The sequence below is a fragment of the Ranitomeya variabilis genome, chromosome 1 (assembly GCF_051348905.1).
Source record: "Ranitomeya variabilis isolate aRanVar5 chromosome 1, aRanVar5.hap1, whole genome shotgun sequence".
Classification (NCBI taxonomy): domain Eukaryota; kingdom Metazoa; phylum Chordata; class Amphibia; order Anura; family Dendrobatidae; genus Ranitomeya; species Ranitomeya variabilis.
In genome coordinates this window covers 293,082,066-293,101,999 of record NC_135232.1, presented here as the reverse complement: position 1 = coordinate 293,101,999, position 19,934 = coordinate 293,082,066, and the positions used below count along the sequence as shown (strand labels likewise).

Below are 19,934 nucleotides of genomic sequence, written 5' to 3'. Positions count from 1 at the left end.
TTGTCATTTAGGAGCATTAAACTTAAAGTGCCGTTGGCAAAGTTGGGTCCAAAGTTATTGGTCTATATGAGATCATTGCGGTGGTCAATCAAGTGGCATTCAGATTAAAGCTTTCTCCATCCCTTCGCATCCTTAACATGTGTCATAAATCCCTATTAAAGGAGTTTGTCCCTTCGGCATTGTCTCCCTCATCACCACCTCCTCCGGTTTCGGTTGAAGGTGCATAAGCAATAATGGACCTGGAACGTGAATACTACATATTCGGTTGAAGGTGGCTCGGAGTGTGGAATTCAGAGGGTTGTGGATTCTTGTAGGGTCTGAAATTCCTTCCAATACATCATCCAAAGGAGGGAATATGGTAGAGAGGAGAGATCCTTGGTCCCAGCTCGAGATATGGGAAATCTGGGGGACCGGTGGCCCCCTAGAAGAGAGGGTTCTGTCACAGTTCCACTCTCCAGTGTGTCTGGGATGCAGTTACTGACAGCTCAGTTGTTCAGTTTGGTACAGGGGCATGTTGAGCTGTCAGTGTGTTGTTTGACAACCCGGCTGTCCAATCTGAGACTAAAAGATACTGGCCGTTTCCAAGTGTTCATTGTCCCAGGTGATTGCCAAACTACTTAACTGGGCTGTTACTCCCAGACCTCTGCCAGATGTACATTCAGCTACTGTGCGATTTGTCTGTCTGTGTCTTACGATGTGTTTGTAGATCTTTTGTTGCCTGACCTTGGACTTCATTCTGACTATACATCTGTTTAACCTCTTCTGCTCTGATATGCTATCCTCCTGGTATTCTGACCTCAACAACGCCTTTGTTTCTTCCTTCTGTTTATGATGTATCTTCCTGGCTTTTGACCTCAGACTCCTTGACTATCCCATCTCTCAGCTTGGCAGTGAGAAGTGACTCAACGTCACAATTTGCATTACAATGATAATGCACAATGACCCCAACTATGACCGAATTTTCAAAATTCGGCTGTTCATTGATCACTTCAGCCATAAGTTTGCTGAGAAGTACATTCCCTAAAGGGACATCTGTGTAGGTGATTCTCTAATACACTCAAGTTCTGAAAATACCTACCCAGTAAAAGGGCCCGGTACGGAATTAAACTCTATAAGCTATGCGAGAGTATCTCAGGGTACACACACAGATTTAGGGTTTATGAAGGGAATGACACCCAAATTCAATCTCCTGAATGCCCCTCTGTCATGGGAGTGAGTGGGAAAATTGTATGGGAACTAGTGCACTCACTGCTGGATCAAGGTTGTCACCTCTACGTAGCTAACTTTTAAGTCAGCATCCCAATTTTCAAATCCCTGTCTGCTGGAGTTACTGCAGCTTGCAGTACTGTGCACAAAAAAATCAGAGAGGACTCCCTAGGACGTTTCTTGGGAAGCTGCTCAAAAAAGGTGAGAGCAGGGCTCAATATAGAGATAACATGCTGGTGGTCAAGCACAAGGACAAGAGGGATGTACTTTTCTTGACCACTATACAGGGTAGATGCAGCACTCCCACCGGTGCATGAGATACATCTACACAGGACCACAAACCAGAGAGTGTCCTGGGGTACAACAAGAACATGGGGGGAGCTGATCTCTATGATCAAGTCCTCCAACCCTACAGTGCCATGTAAAAAGCTAAGGTGTGGTACAAGAGGCTGGCCATGCACATCGTACAGATGGCAGTGTATTACTATTAACTGCTGTCACAATGTGCAGGCCTCACCAGGACCTTCCTTCAGTTCCAGGAGGTAGTGATCAATGCCCTAATATATGGAAGGGGAAGGGCTCAGTACATCTGGATCTAAAGGTGCCTGTGCTGTACCAGGTCAACATTTCCCCTGTGAAGCTCCTCTAACTACAAATAGAGGAAGGTAGCAAAAAGGTGCAAAGAGTGTTACAGAAGGGGGACATGAAAAGACACCACTTAACAATATGACACCTGCCCCGACAAACCTGTCCTGTATATGAAAGACTGTTTTAGAATCTACCACTCATCCATGGACTACTAAAATTATTTCTGTACGACTTGATGTACTCTACACAACTTACATATGCCAACCTGATGCATTCTACACAACTCGCATGTGAACCTGATGAACTCTACACATTCTAACCTGATGCACTCTATAAAACTTACATATGCCAACCTGATGCATGCTACAGAACTTATATATGCCAACCTGATGCACGCTACACAATTCACATATGCCAATATATTATGAAATTTACACACTAGGAAAATAGATCGATTTCAATATAAGGTCTTATGTGTGGGGGGGTTCCTCTCTGGCACCTCATCTGCAAATGCGTCATGGCAACCGTAAACAATTCCGTCAAAGTCTGTGTTTCAAAGCATCACTCATTCCTTTTGGAGCTTGGCAGTGTGTCTAAACAATAGTTTCCTACCACATACTGGGTATCAGCATACTCAGGAGAATTGCACAACACATTTTGGGGTGTTTTTTTTCACGGTTCAACTTTGTTAAATTCTGTGGAGCCCCTGTGGGTTCAAGGTGCTCACCACACATCTAGATAAATTCTATAAGGTGTCTAGTTTTCAAATTGGGTCTCTTGTGGGAGGTTTTCACTGTTTAGGCACACCCGGGCACAAACCCGACATGGCATTGTCAGACCATTCCATCAAGTCTGCGCTCCAAAACGTCACTCCTTCCTTTCGGAGCTGGGCAGTGTGTCCAAAAAGTTGATTTCCCCCACATATGGGGTATTGGCACACTCAGAAGAAATTGCACAACAAATTTTGGGGTCAATTTTCTCCTGCTACCCTTGGTAAAATGACAAAATTCATGCCAAAACAATTTTTGTGGGAAAAATTTGTTTTTCTTATTTTCATGGCTCAATGTTCTAAAAATCTGTGAAGCATCTGGGAAATTGAAGGTTCTCACCACAAATCTAGGCAAATTCCTTGAGGGGATGGGGTGTGTTCTCTATTGGAGTTTTAGTCATTTTCTGTGTTTTAACTACTGTTTCTTTTACTTTCGATTATGCACTATATACCAGAGGGTTCTGTCATTCTCATCATGATGACAGTGATGGCTGCGAGCTTCACGTCTTTGGGCCCTCTACTGTATGGGACTGAATATGGCACTTCAATTACATTTGGATGCTCTCTCATCATTTTATATACCCAAATTTCGGGCTTCAGTACATTTGGACTATTAAGAGCTATATATTCTGTATAATTTGGACTATTAAGAGCTTTATATAATTTCTTTTGTTGCGAATTGGCAATTATGCCCCTTTTTTGATCCTTCTATGTGCTATATATGGTACATCCCTATATGTATGTACCCTCTATAGAGTTAAGGTAGGGCTGTATTCTATGGCATTTTGGTCTTAATGCACAAGTCTTTTTACTATTCTCCTTCTTACCTACATGGCACTTTCCCTGCCTAACACCTTTATACGTAGCGGTTCTTTGTTACACATAATCTTTAGCAATAATGGTTTTTAGCTGCTGTGTAATAATAATATTTTTTATATTTAGTGGGTATTTCCCTCATGCCATGTTTAGCAATTTTGGCACTTTTTATACAATCACCTATTTTCATTTTTACACTATCAATAATTTTATCTATTTAGCAAGGTCAGTTTTACCACTTTAACCCCTTAGAGACTGAGCCAATTTTGACCTCAATGAACAAGCCAAATTTTTGAATTCTGACCAGTGTCACTTTATGAGGTTATAGCTCTGGAACGCTTCAACGGATCCCATTGATTCTGAGATTTTTTCATGACTTATTGTACTTTATGACAGTGGTATAATTTTTTCAATATGATAACACCAATCCTGGGCATTGCTGCATGGTATCAGCTCTCACATAGAGCTGACATCCGCACCTGATCGCGGCGTCACTCAGCCTGAGACTGCGCATTGCGGCAGCATACATGTACTGCAGTTTGCGGGAACGCAGTTCCCTCAGCGCTTTGCATATATGGCCATGTCAGGAATGGGTTAAACACTTTTTTTGGTCTTTTTGTAAAACTGAATGGAAAAAAAATAGATCACTTATAGGTAGCTATAAATTGTACTCCGGTGAATAAAGTCCTAGCGAAATTCCTTTTGGTCATTAATAATTAGAATTATTACAGGAGGAGAAGGTTATTGCATGGCAACTTTGTTACGTGTGTGTATGTATTTAAGTCATGTATCAGTGTATGGCCCAGGTTTATACACCATATTTTCTGTCCTTGTGCTGTCTGTGAAAAAGCAGTTCGCACTCAGACCAATGTTATTCTATTGGGCTGTTCAGATGCTTGTTTTTGCACATGGACTGAATCTGTATATGAAAATAATTGCAACTTTCTTCTGTATGACAGATGAGAGTCGCATGATTAAGTCTATGGGTGAGCAAAAAAAATCAGATTCCATACGGATCAAACATATAGCATCCTATTTTTACAGATAAATTGCAATTCTTTAAGAAAGGAAACTGTATTGGGTCTTGTATATTTTAATAACTGCTGATATCTAAGAACAGATGCCATATGCATTGCATACAGATGACAAATCGTTTTTCCGGATGATTTTTTATGCTTATGTGAACTTTGTCTATGAAAGAAAAAAGTTGTGATTTGTTCTTAAAAGGAGACTGGTCCGGTGCTGGCATTTCTATACATTTACATGTATGGTATAAATACAGGCATCTGGAAAGGAAGCAGTTGCCACATTTAAGATTGCTATATAAAATCTACAGAACATAATAATTGATCATGCGATACTTTGTTGTTACTGCAGTGTCTGGTCAGATATTTTATTTGTTACACTATTTATAATTCATACATTGAAATGATATCCGGTTATGTTGTTGCACACATATATATGTCATGTTAACCTAAATCCTGATGTGCTAGCATTTCTATACATTACCACCTCTTCTATAGATTACATTCATTGTTCAGGCCACAAAACGCCTGAATTGGGCCTCCCTGCATGTGCTGACGGAGGAATTTCAGTAAAGCTGCCTCTATCTGTCTGCGGCTCATTCAGCAGGCTATATAAACCCCACCAGATATACCACTAGTCATGTTGCCTCCGGACTCCCAGCTGCTTGATCTCGGAAGGTAAGGTCTATATTCTGCTAATCATCCACCACATTCTTCTCATGGGCCATACTATTTCTTACTCATAAGACTAGAGTAGCTCGGCTTCACTTCTAGTGTCTTTCAGTCTTATTAAACAGTAATGTGAACTTGCTCAACTTTTTATGCAAATATTCTTTAGCTTAAAATATTTAGTAGATCAAAGTCAAGTGTATAAGAACATGGTGAGTAATGAGCTTGGAAGATAGTGAGACCAATGGAGCATACTAGGAAATGGACCATGGAGAGCACTTTATACTGGAGTGTACCATTCATGCCAGCTGGTGTCTATAGAAATAATGAAATACAAAATATATATTTGGGACATGTAACCTATTACTGTCTAATGTGTATTGCTACTTGCAAGGACTACATCGGTTTACATCAGTCCATAGTGAAGCAGCAATAGAGTACATTCACTCCAAAGGCACGTGACAATAGTGCAATCAGGCCATAGGCAAGCAGCAATAATAAAATCAGTCCATAGCAAGCAACAGTAGTACAATCAGTCCATAGGCAAGCAGCAAAAGTACAATCAGTCCATAGGCAAGCAGCAAAAGTACAATCAGTCCATAGGCAAGCAGTAAAAGTACAATAAGTCTAAAGGTAAGCAGAGAAAGTACAATAAGTCTAAAGGTAAGCAGAGAAAGTACAATCAGTTCAAAGGCAAGCAGCAGAAGTAAAATCAATCCATAGTCAAGCAGCAATAGTATAATCAGTCTAAAGGCAAGTGGTAGTACTACAATCAGTCCATAGGCAAGTGGTAGTACTACAATCAGTCCATAGTCAAGCAGAAATAGTACAATCAGTCCATAGGCAAGCAGCAATAGCATAACCAGTCCATAGCCAAGCATCAATAGGAGAAACAGTCCATAGGCAAGTGGTAGTACTACAATCAGTCCATAGGCAAGCAGCAATAGCACAACCAGTCCATAGGCAAGCAGCAATAGCACAACCAGTCTATAGGCAAGCAGCAATAGCACAACCAGTCCATAGGCAAGCACTAAAAAGTAAAAAAATAATTATTACTAATATCTTTTAGATAAATAGTTAAATCGAAAATAGATAATCATAAAAGCCATCCTTGTTTGACACTAGATGATGCATTGACCACGAAGAATTTTACTGACTAGAGAGTCTGAAATATCAATAGCCATAATAATGCGCAAACTAGATTGGTAGAATGACATTGAATAGATAAACTGGCATCAGGCAATGTTTCCGGCTATATCCATTTTAAGTCAGTTCTTTGGGGCAGATTCATTGGTATATCAATCACGATCTCTATTCAGTCAAATTACACGGCCCAGACAAACATTTTGACATGAGGAATAGCCAAATTTGCTCGAGTACAGATGACAGAATGTACTTACAGCAACGGATCTGTCAACTGCTTAAAATATGAGTTTCTCCATGATTTTATAGCTTCCGTCAGGACACACGCAGCACTTATATATCACGGACTCATTTAACATTGGAGGGAGCTACGTAATGTAAAATCTAATCTGGGGTCGAGTCTGATAAATGATTACATAATATTATGTTTCTCATTATGGGGAGAAAACATTGATCTAATCTACAACAAGGTCACTGATGTTTTACATTTGTGTGTGATATTCACTTAATGCTCCCGGTCGGTTGTGTTATTATTTATTACACGATGTCAGCAATGGTACTATCTTTCTATCCCCATTTTCTAGTTGTTTGTAAATGTTTTAGCCATATACTATTAAAAAAGCGGTTCCAAAAGTTTAAAAGATGAAATCTACTGTGCGTAAATGTGTGGCTACTGGATTAAATGCTAAATACAGTAAAAAGACTATATAACAATTTCTTCCTGAAATTATTACCATATGCAGGAACGTTTCTGACTATTATTTTGCAAGACTCCAATTAGATACGGAGACCTCACCTACACAAATATATTGATTATGGGCAGTGAACCCCCATAAACAGAAAAATGGTGGAAGAAGTTAAAAAAAAGCAAGAAAAGCCTATAGAAACTTAATATATCTGACTTGATGGGAAGGGCAAGAAGTAAAAGTGTATTTCTTACAAAAGCACACAAGGGGCAACATCAGAGGCTTGTATAAAATAGGAAGGGTCTTACAGCAAATACATGACCACACACTTTCTGAGCTGCGGGGCACTGAACATAGCTACAGGCCACATGGCCCCTATGAGACTTATGAGTTGGGTCACAAAGGATTCTTGCCAGGCGTCATTGCACCGCATCCCCTCCGGTTGTCACAATTTTAACGGTATCTGTATCCCCAGATTGAAGCTGTTACTGAATGTAATGGTGTAATGGAGCCATCGACTCCCTGTCCACCATTCAGCCTCTCCGTCCAAGTCTCAGCACAGCAGGCACGATGAGGTCATTAGATTACTCCTGTTAAATGGAGCCCCAGTCCACATGCTGCACCATTGAGACAGGACTTAATATCAGTACTTGTACAATGCTGTGTGTGGGGGCCATAATGCTATGTGTGGGGGGCTGTGAGGGTCATCATATGGTGTGTTGGAGAGCTATGAGGACATCATACTCTGTGGGGGGCACTTTAGGGTCATCATAGTGTGTTGGGACTGTAGGATTATACTATACGGCATTGAAGGTCACCATGGGGACATCATACTGTAATGGGGCACAGTGGCAGAGTCGTATTGTGTGTGCGGGGTATCATATTTAGTATATGGGAAATTTAGGGCCAAATTGTGTAAGTTAATTAATTGTGTCTGGGGGGAGCATTTTTGGGGTGCATTAGAATCTATGGAGGTCACAAAAGCAGTATTTTAGAGGGTGAGCAAACTGAGGGGCATCAATATTGGGGAAATTACTTTGGATGTGCTGCAGTGTGACCATCTACTGTGCCAAATATTTTTTTTTATATCTGTCAGCAGCAGGTTTTTCATATGTAAACTAAAGACAGCATAAGGTAGAGGTTAAAACACAGACTTCAACAATGTGCCATACAGCTCTGGCAAAAATTAAGAGACCACCACATCAAAACCCTGTCATGGGCAGCCCAATCTCCAGACCTGAACCCCACTGAAAACCTCTGGAATGTAATCAAGAGGATGATGGATAGTCACAAGCCATCAAGCAAAGAACTGCTTAAATGTTTGTGCCAGAAGCAGTGTGAAAGACTGGTGGAAAGCATGAAAGCTGTGATTAAAAATCATGGTTATTCCACAAAATATTAATTCCTGAGTTAAAACATTAGTATTGTTGTTTCTAAATGATTATGAACTTGTTTTCTTTGCATTATTTGAGGTCTGAAAGCACTGTTTTGTTTTTTAATTTTGACCATATTTCTTTCTCAGAAAAAAAATAGAAAAAATTCGGAGACATGTTGTCAGAAGTTTATAGAATAAAAGAACAATTTACATTTTACTAAAAAATATACCGTATTTACTCGAGTATAAGCCGAGACCCCTAATTTTGCCACAACAAACTGGGAAAACTTATTGACTCGAGTATAAGCCTAAGGTACGAAATGCAGCAGCTACTGATAAATTTCAAAAATAAAAATAGATACCAATAAAAGTAAAATTAATTGAGACATCAGTAGGTTAAATGTTTTTGAATATCCATATTGAATCAGGAGCCCCATATAATGCTCCATACAGTTCATGATGGGCCCCATAAGATGCTCCATACAAAATACACCCCATATAATGCTCCATAAAGTTCATGATGGGCCCCATAAGATGCTCCATAACGTTCATGATGGGCCCCATGAGATACCCCATACAAAAATATGCTGCATATAATGTTCCATAAAGGTTAATGATGGGCCCCATTAGATGCTCCATATTAAAATATGCCCCATATAATGCTGCACAAAGGTTAATGATTGCCCCATTAGATGCTCTATACAAAAATATGCCCCATATAATGCTGCACATAGGTTAATGATGGCCCCATAAGATGCTTCATATTAAAATATCCCATATAATCTTAATATCCACTTACCTTGTAATGTCTTCACATCCTGTTCTGTCCAGATGTGTCCGGATCCCAGAATTCAAAGCAGCGGAAGTTCACCGACCTCCATATTGGGACACCCAAGTGATGGGTGTCTCAATACGGAAACTGCTGGTGGTACCAGCCTTTTGTGCAGTACCACCAGCGGAACACCGTCGCACCACACACACACACAAACACACACTGTATATGCCGTATGCACCACTCTTGCGCAGTACCACCAGCGGAACACCGTCGCACCATACACACACACTCACACTGTATACGCCGTACGCAGCCTATTGCGTGGTACCACCAGCGGAACACTGTCGTAAATACGCCGCCACCGGGATCAGCTGAATGATTCACTGACCATCGCCATATTTGTGCAGGAGGAGTGCATGCGCAGTTTTTAATGTAACCGCTGCTATCTGTCTGCACAAAGATGGCAGTGGTCTGATTTACTTCGCCTGCGTGAATTCCGCGCAGGCACAGTGAATCATTCGGATGATCCTGGTGGAAGATGCACGACGTGACATGAGGGAAGAAGACAGCACAGTGGTGGAGAGAGAGAGAGCACACAAGGGGGAGAGCACATGGGATACACAGGTTAAAGAATAGATGACATGAGAGGAGAAGACAGCAGATGGGGGAGAGAGAAAGCGCACAGGGGTCAGATAGACAGCACAGGGGAGAGACAGCTCAAATGGGACAGCACATGAGGGCAAAACACAACACTGGCAGGAGAGAGACAGCAGACGAGGGGGATAGCACATGGGGTAGACAGGTCAAAGAAGAGATGACATGAGAGGAGAAGACAGCAGATGGGGAGAGAGAAAGCACACAGGGGTCAGAGAGACAGAGCACAGTAGGCAGACAGCTCACACGGGACAGCACATGAGGGGAGAACACAGCACATGAAGGAGAAAGACAGCAGACAAGGAGGATAGCATATGGGGTAGACAGGTCAAAGAAGAGAGCACAGATGGGAGAAGTCAGCACATGGGGAAAGAGAGAGGGGATAGGTGGGTGAGCACATGGAGGGGAGAGATTCCCAATGCTGCAAAGCCTGCTCCCATCGTGACAGTCACATTACCGCCCTCCCGATGCGATAGCATTGGGCCTCCATTTAGTGCTGCATAACGGTTAATGATGGCCCCATAAGATGCTCCATATTAAAATGTGCCCCATGTAATGCTGCCTAAAGGCTCACCTCTCATCGCTGCCCGCTGCTCCTCAGCGTCGCCGGCTCTCTGCAGGGACTATTCAGGCAGAGGGCGCACACTAACCACGTCATTGCTCCCTCTGACCTGAACGCCACAGCCAGAGGACCTGGAAGACACAGTGCGGTGGTGGAACACGGACAGGTGAATATCACATGGCTCCCCCTCCTGGTGCATCGCTGCATATCAGTCCCTGCATCTCGGGCGCCGGCATCTTTCATCCTGTTTTCCTTCCCGTGCTGAGCTGTCAATGATACTGCTCATTAAAGTAATGAATATGCGCTCCACGCCTATGGGAGTGGAGACGTGTGCATATTCATTACTTTAATGAGTGGTACCACGTGACTGCTCAGCACAGGAAGGAAGACAGGAAGAGAGATGCTGGTGCCCAAGATACAGAGACTGATATGCAGCGATGACATCAGGAGGGTGAGCATGATGTCTTCTGCTTCCCCATCCCCCGCCCCTGCTGGCAATGACTCGTGTTTAAGCCGAGAGGGGCATTTTCAGCACAAAAAAAGTGCTGAAAATTTCGGATTATACACGAGTATATACGGTACCTATAAAAAAAATCAGACAAGCTGAACATTTTGCAGAGGTCTCTTAATTTTTGCCAGAACTGTATGTCAGGCTGTGTACTGTTTACTTACACTGAAGATTTTATCACCTGGTGATTATCATTGCTTTCACTAGCTGGCACGCTGGCACTTTTCTGAGGGGGCCTCCTGTGATAAGCAGCTCACTGTCTTTAGACAATGTACACACAGAGCCTGGTGTGGGCGGGGTACTTTCTCAGCTCTGCTGCATTGCTTAATCTAAAAACTCTGATTGTGTCAGAACCTCTGCACCCAGTAAACTCAGTGATACATTGTTGGATTAAGGGTCCCTTTGCCTACATCATGTTGTTTTCAGATGAGGTAGCAAAAACCTGCTGACAAAGTCCCTTTAAGGGTGAGAGGAGAGGGCGGGAAACCCAATTAAGACTATGCTATGGTGACCCATCATTTCTTTGTATAACCCTGATCTGAGGCATGAAGAAATTGATGCCTTTTACCCTAATCTCATCCTTTCTAAAGAAAAAGGCAGTGTGACCTGACTGATTCTTTTTGAGAGATGCTCCTTTGCTCACACTATAGTTCCAATGGGAAGGACATCTTAATCATTCATAGGAAACAGGAAGTTTGACAGTTTGAGCTGGGGCCTCCTCTCCATAACATCTGCCTGGTCTGCCTTTTTATATGTTTGCCACTGGTCAGGATCAGAATGTAGTAGAAAAATGAAAAAGGGGATGGCTACAGATGTACAGTAAAACATGGATGTTATATTACTCATTCATTATACATATTTAAATGCATAGGTATAAAGAGAGAACAATATAAAAAAAATTCAAATGTTTCATTAACTGGGACATGAGCAAAGTATGAAATATAATATTATGACTTAATAAGAAAAAATAATGGTTTGCAAACAGATTTATGTCTGGTGCATTGCGGTTTAATATCCTAATGTAATCAGCTTTTGTCTATTCTAGCAGAAGCTCCATGATCCTTCCCATAATTAAAGCCCTTGTGATACACACAGATTTGTTTGGTGTCCTTTTAATATCCTCTTAACCTGTGCCCTAACTTATAAGACAAGTAATATTGGCGCTAAGGCTAGCTGGTTATTTGTTAAGAAAATTAGGATAAACCACAAGTGCAAGAGTCGTGCTCAACTGTGGTCCGCTAGTTCTCATGGGACCACTTCAGAAGAGGGAAATCTTGCAATTAGTTGGGTGGGGTCAGCCAGAGTGAGAACTGATTATTGAGGGGAAATCAGAAGGGGAAAGAGATTGTCTTAAAGAGGGAACCTCTTTAAAGGGAGTCTGTCACCCCCAAAACTACAATTAAATTAATCAGATGGCTATATAAGAGTTTTGGTCTCTATGAAAATCAGGCCTATAATATAGGTTTCTCTGCCTTCTTTGTGTAGAAAATGTTCTTTATCCATTATGCAAATGAGGATGTTTAGTGCACCTTTACAGTGGCCAAGCGCCCAGTGCACCACTCCGCCCCCTTCAATTAACATCCCTCCACTTATGTAGATTGCGTGTGCTCGCCTGCCCAGAGCACACCAGCACTGCCTGAACAGAAAACTAAGCTAGTGAGCCCTGAAAATCCGCTTAATGGAAAGCGCATACATAATATACATTATGCAAACAAAATCTAGCGAAATATGCAGTTACATCATGATATATATAGCGTGCTAAAGTATATTCCACATATATTCCATTATTTAATCTATCCACTAATTTTTAAAAACATTGTAAATATCTTGTTTCTGATAAATTCTTGTGTTGAGAATAATTGTTCCTAGTTGTTTTTGCTTAGAGACACAAGAAGGAGCAGTGATGCCAGATTGATTATTTAATGCAATGGCTGGCGTACTGAGTGGGCTCTTAAGTGCAGTCATCCGGGACACCCTCTGCATACTTTCCAATACAAGCACCATTACCCGAGCACTGCCAAAAGACACTATGCCAACAAAATCCTCTTATTCATTAATTCATTTAATTGACTTAGAACCAAGTGAGAACATGATTTCTAAAGGGTCACACTCATCATACCCTGCTATGTATGGCATAACATTGGATCATAGTCATTTCTAGGCTCTCTAAATGTCGTCTATTTATTCCTACAGGACGCAGCCAATATGACTCAACACTGTACTAAATTCGCTGGACATTGGAAGGTAATGAGTTTTCATATGCACCAAACATGTCCAAAACAATGTGTCATAACCAATTTGTATGGGTAAAGATTAAAGTTAAAAATGCACCTTAAAATAATTAAACACTGACTGGCACTTCCAAATAGAAAAAGACAAATGTGAACAAGTGCTAAGAGAGCCACTATATATTTAATTAACAAATTAAAGCTGCTCTCTGAAACACTATAATATGTAAGAATGCTGTAGAAAATAAGATAAAAAAATGAAGGTACTTAGCGCATAAATTGAACAATTCATCTGAGCCCAACAGCCATCGACAAGGCATTTCAGAGTGCAGCTTTAATTTGTCAGTTATTATAGTGTGGCTCGCTTAGCTTGCACCTGTTCACATTTGTTTTTTTCTGTTCGGAAGTGTTCAGTTTTTTGATAGTTATAGTATACCGTATGATACCGTATGCCAAGTTCTGACTGAGCACTCCTCCCATCAGCCTAAGGCGGTTTTAAATAGAGCTTGATCCTACCTGCCCATATAATGTAATTGTAGGCTTTTAGCCTGGGAGAGGCATCATGTTAGGTTTAGGGTCTCAACAAAGGGGTACGTCTTGTCGCCCGCTGTTGGGCTCACATGAATACGCCAATTTATGCGCTAAGTATCTTCTTTTTTTTTTTCTACAACAGTAATGCAGTTCCAATTTCATATATTCAATGTGTACATAATATAGCGTTTCAGAGTGCGGCTTTAATTAGTTAAAAATGTACCTTAGACATATAATGTATGGACAGCATAAATGCATGTTGCAAGGCACATGGTATATTTCTTTTGGAATTGTAATTAGGGTTGAGCAGAAAGAGTAACAACTTCCTGGTACAGTCTCAACTTTGGTAAACCAAGTACAAGCAATGACAAGAGATTAGAGTCCCGTGAACCTTCTCCTACCTGGCCTTCCCTAATCTCTCTTGTGATTAGTAAACTGGTGCAACGTTATTGTTACGAAATGACAGATGCATGATTTAGCACCAGGTTGACTAAGCAGTACAGGGGCCAAGGATTCTGGCACTTTTAGGAAGTTTGCCGGGCTCTAGTCTGGCATCTTCGGACTGCCGATATGGCTGCTGGACCAGTGTACCATGAATCCCTTTGCTCAACTCTAATTGTAGGTTGGTAATTTGGACTTTTACATATCTTAGTACCTAGTAAGGCATGAATAATAAATTGGCGGTAAACTAGTAAACTAGAGGTCAAACCATATTGAAGAGTCACCCCCAACAATAATTTTATGTACTAAACCTTTCTAAGGCCGGTTTCACATTAGCGTTTCTGTGCGCAGCGTAGGCCTGTATACTTCTTTCCTTAAGATTCGCATAGATCCGCATGCGTCTTGCGTACCTATATTTATCATTGTGTACGCAGGGATATGCGTTGTATGCGGATAAGCACCCCGTGTGTCATTTTGATATGCCCACCGAACGCTTAATATACATGGATTTAGGTGTGGTCTTGGATTATTTAATGTTCTGATCCAGAGAATAAAGTATATATAAAAAAAAAACACAATAAATCAAAAGAAAAGCATTCGATATGGGCGCGATACGTATGCTGTGCTGTATGGTTTAAAGATGAGGCATTGAATATAGGGAGCGGCATGGCTCTATAAAGACTATTCATGTATGTATCTGTAAGCAGGTTGCGGGCTGCAGTGACAAACAGGAGGCAGAGCAAGGTCTAACAAGATGTAACAATTTAATAAAACAAAGTATTCATTCCTCGAAGGGAGGTTAATGGTTAAAGGAGGGATAATAGGGGTAGCAACTGTAAAACAATAGCAGTCCAATGAAGAAACTTATCGTATTCTGTATGGTCCTCTGCAGCAGATGATTCCGCAGGGGGTTATAGAACTGGCAGCGGCTGGGTATTGTCCTCAGATGGGTTCCTTTAAGCGATGGTCCGCCTTCTGGCGGCAGCGGTCTGTCTCCCGTACCTTCCGCTGAGCCACTAATCCATGAGCACGAAACAAACAAGGCCGCAGCACTCTCAGAGTCAAACATAAACAGGCGGGAAGCAAGTGGCAGGTTAGGCTACAAAAGTCTGTCTGTTACTTGGCCTTCTCTCCTCTGCAAGTGCGCGGTAATCACATTCACTGAGCGCACAGCACTTCTGTCTTTGGCAGCTACAGAGCGCACGGCACTTCTCTCTCTGGCAGCTACTGAGCACACGGCACTTCTCTCTGCAGCATTCCCACTAGAGGCGCCGGTGCTCAGAGGATGGAGCACGCTGCTCACCTGGCTGCGCGCTGCTGCTGATTTGCGCCATACTGCCCACAGCTGCGCACGCTTTTCTTTTTACTCTGCCCCTCCTGCCCTTGTCATGAGGTCAGTCTGGCTCCACATTCCTTTCCCCAGGCAACAAGGGAGGCAGCCTCAACCGTTCCGGAACCGGCTCAGTACAGGTACCCGTGACCCTGTCTTCCTCCTTACATATCTACATGGCACATTGAGGAAGAATGGGCACACATTTGGTAGGAGTGTTCATCTATACTGGTAGGCAATCATAAAGATAGATAGAGAGTGGGGGTAAAAGCTGTGATGTTGTTGGCATCAGTGGAGATATAATAAATGGGAATCTAACTTGGTGCCTATAGCTGCAGTCCTCTTATAGGACCCATTCATGATGGTCTGTGAGTTAACTCCTGGAGAGCGTATTCGTGGCCTAGTATAATCACCCATTCACTAATAAGAACAGTTGTTTTATATGTGCATTTTAATTGTGGTCTATTGGATAATGGAAGCCCTCCCCTTGAGAGAATACAAGGGGGGTCTCATGAGAACACAGACTCCATAACGGAAAGGGTTATTTATTACTAGATGGTGGCCCGATTCTATGCATCGGGTATTCTAGAATATGTATGTAGTTTATTTATGAAGATTTTAGAATGATACAATGAATACACAGAATTCGGCTGGCCAGGCGCAACCAATTAGCGAAGCGTGGTTGAAATCCCACGCCTCTTCGCAGCCAGAGTGCGCCGGTCGCTGATTGTTCGCGGCCGGCCACGTAGTATATAGCACAGCCACGTAGTATATAGCACAGCCACGTAGTATATAGCAGCCCACATAGCATATAATACAGCCATATAGTAAATAACACAGCTCACGTGGTATATAACACAGCCCACGTAGTATTTAACACAGCCCACACAGTATATAACACAGCCCACGTAGTGTATAACACAGCCACGTAGTATATAACACAGCCCACGTAGTATATTGCACAGCCACATAGTATGTAGCACAGCCCACGTAGTATATTGCACAGCCCACGTAGTATATTGCCCAGCCATATAGTATATTGCACAGCCCACGTAGCATATGGCACAGCCACGTAGTATATTGCACAGCCACGTAGTATATTGCACAGCCATGTAGTATATTGCACAGGCCACCCAGTATATTACACAGCCACGTAGTATATTACACAGCCCATGTAGTATATAGCACAGTGACGTAGTATATAACACAGCCCATGCAGTATGTAATACAGCCTTGTTGTCCCACATAGAATATAGCACAGCCAAGTAGTATATTGCAGTCCACGTAGTATATTGCACAGTCCACGTAGTATATAGCACAGCCCACATAGTATATAACACAGCCATGTAGTATATTGCACAGCTGACGCAGTATATAACACAACCAACGCAGTATATATCACAGCCCATGCAGTATATTGCACAACCGACGTAGTGTATAGCACAGCGATGTAGTATATAACACAGCCCATGCAGTATATAACACAGCCTACATAGTTCCACGTAGTATATAGCACAGCCAAGTAATATATTGCACTGCCACAAAGTATATTGCACAGCCACGTAGTATATTGCACAGTCCACGTAGTATATAGCACAGCCCACGCAATATAAAGCACAGCCACGTAGTATATTGCACAGCCGACACAGTATATTGCAGAGCCAACGCAGTAAATAGCACAGCCCACGCAGTATATAGCACAGCCCACGCAGTATATAGCACAGCCCACGCAGTATATTACACACCACGTAGTATATTACACAGCCCATGTAGTATATAGCACAGCCACATAGTATATTGCACAGCCGACACAGTATATTGCAGAGCCAACGCAGTATATAGCACAGCCCACACAGTATATAGCATAGCCAACACAGTATATAGCACAGCCCACGCAGTATATTACACACCACGTAGTATATTACACAGCCCACATAGTATATAGCACAGCCACGTATTATATTGCACTGCCGATGTAGTATATAACACAGCCCACGCAGTATATAACACTGCCCATGTAGTATATCACACAGCCCACGCAGTATATAGCAATGTGGGCACCATATCCCGCTCCGGTCCCAAGCAGCAATAACTCGTGATGATGTAGCAGTCTCGCGAGACTGCTACCTCATCTCCGGTCATTGCCGCAATGCATTCTGGGGACTGGAGCGGTGCGGGAGAAGTGAGAAAGGACCTGGGCTGGATCCGGGGGCCGTTGGAGGTTGAGTATATAATGATTTTCTTTTTTATTAATATTTTTAAAATTATATGTTTTTACTATTGATGCTGCATAGGCAGCATCAATAGTAAAAAATTGGTCACACAGAGGGTTAATGGCAGCATTAACGGACTGCCTTACACCGCATTATGCCACGGTGTAAGGCAGTCCGGTTAACACTATGTGGGCGCTGACTGGGGGGGAGTAGGGAGGGGGCACTGACTGCAGGGGAGGAGGGAGGGGCCAATTCGCAGCTGGACTGTGCCCGACGTGGGATTTCCGTGACAGACAGACAAACAGATGGAAGTGACCCTTAGACAATTATATAGTAGATGGATTTTTCTGTTCTTAACAGTTGTGCTGAAAGGGTTAACAAATTTTGAGTAAGCTATGCTATTGCATGAGCAGGTTCAAACCGTTTTTTTCTGGCTGGCTTGCCACCTTTTTTCCTGGCCTCTCATTGGCAGTTCAAGAAAAGTGCGGGAAGAAATTGTTTATAAAAATCAGCTGTTTCTAACAGTCAGGTTCATCTGTTGATAAGAAGAAACAAGATCAAAGGAACAGCTGATGGAGACGCTTCTACAGCACATGATCCGGAGAGCTGAGGATGACGGTGGCATAGAATGGTTGCACAGCTGCTTCGCTATAAAACCTGCTTTAAAACCTACCTCTGCCATTGAGGTTTTAGCAGCTTCTGCTCCAGGATTGCCATCTTCTCCTTGTCCTCCCCCACCATCTCCTCCTCCACTGAGAAGAAGCCGTAGCTCCAAGAGGAATCGCCGTGCCAGGATCGCGTGTTCACCACCACCTTCATCAGCCAGGAGCACAGACCATGCACAGGATATGTGCGGTAGATGCCGGAGGTCATCTCAGCGGAAGTCCCGCAGCCCACGGCAAGAACTCCACCAGGTTGAAGAGTGCAGCCAGCCAACGTCATCGGGTGCTGCCAGTGATGCAGTATCCAGGATCGGAGAGGGTTTCCTGAGCTGCCAGCGTACGGAGGGGGTGTAAATGATAGGTCTAGCCACCGCAGCCTTAAAAGCGTTGTGGCAGCCCAGGGACCACCTGTGACACCTCTTCATTAACCCCTCGTTGACATGGTAGCAGGATCCCGGGCTGATTTGGCAGCTGCCATGTCATGGAGGGCCATATCCCCGACATCGGACCAAGAATAAGACCAGCTGTCACTGGTGCGGCCAAGCTCGCCCCTTATGCCGGGCTTGAGCACTGACGACGCCATGGACCAGACCAACATCTGCAGCAAAGGGATAAGATTCTCAGTGTGCCCCTGTCTGCCCCCTCTTTAAATTTAAAATCTTTTGTAATGGAGGTGTTTAATCAGTATTTGGGCGGTATTCATTCTTCTATACTGCCCAAATCCTCTAATGTAAATCCTAATTCTGGCAGCTGTAATTTTGTACTGAAGCCTGGCCTGCCAGAAATTAATTAACCCCTTCATGACCCAGCCTATTTTGGCCTTAATGACCTTGCCGTTTTTTGCAATTCTGACCAGTGTCCCTTTATGAGGTAATAACTCAGGAACGCTTCAACGGATCCTTGCGGTTCTGAGATTGTTTTTTCGTGACATATTGGGCTTCATGTTAGTGGTAAATTTAGGTCGATAATTTCTGAGTTTATTTGTGAAAAAAACGGAAATTTGGCGAAAATTTTGAAAATTTTGCAATTTTCACATTTTGAATTTTTATTCTGTTAAACCAGAGAGTTATGTGACACAAAATAGTTAATAAATAACATTTCCCACATGTCTACTTTACATCAGCACACTTTTGGAAAGAAATTTTTTTTTTTGCTAGGAAGTTATAAGGGTTAAAATTTGACCAGTGATTTCTCATTTTTACAACAAAATTTACAAAACCATTTTTTTTAGGGACCACCTCACATTTGAAGTCAGTTTGAGGGTTCTATATGGCTGAAAATACCCAAAAGTGACACCATTCTAAAAACTGCACCCCTCAAGGTGCTCAAAACCACATTCAAGAAGTTTATTAACCCTTCAGGTGTTTCACAGCAGCAGAAGCAAAAAATAGGGGAAAAATTAACATTTAACTTTTTAGTCACAAAAATGATCTTTTCGCAACAATTTTTTTATTTTCCCAAGGGTAAAAGGAGAAACTGGACCACGGATGTTGTTGTCCAATTTGTCCTGAGTACGCTGATGCCCCATATGTGGGGGTAAACCACTGTTTGGGCGCACGGCAGGGCTCGGAAGGGAAGGAGCGCCATTTGACTTTTTGAATGAAAAATTGGCTCCAATCTTTAGCGGACACCATGTCGCGTTTGGAGAGCCCCCGTGTGCCTAAACATTGGAGCTCCCCCACAAGTGACCCCATTTTGGAAACTAGACCCCCCAAGGAACTTATCTAGAAGCATAGTGAGCACTTTAAACCCC

At 42.5% G+C, this 19,934-nt stretch overlaps 1 protein-coding gene across 2 annotated transcripts in view; it reads left to right on the top strand.

Annotated features, from left to right (window-relative positions):
* The window catches only part of CRYBA4 (crystallin beta A4), a 227,314-nt gene that overhangs the window by 176,709 nt on the left and 30,671 nt on the right, over positions 1-19,934 (top strand). Inside the window, exons 1-2 of one of the 2 annotated variants that reach the window (XM_077295354.1) lie at positions 5,007-5,082; positions 12,970-13,020. In XM_077295354.1, the coding sequence (XP_077151469.1) occupies positions 12,982-13,020 (39 nt within the window). In that variant the 5' untranslated portion in view covers positions 5,007-5,082; positions 12,970-12,981. Of the gene's footprint in view, positions 1-5,006; positions 5,083-12,969; positions 13,021-19,934 lie in introns of those variants that run through there. The other variant, XM_077295345.1, reaches the window with a different exon arrangement.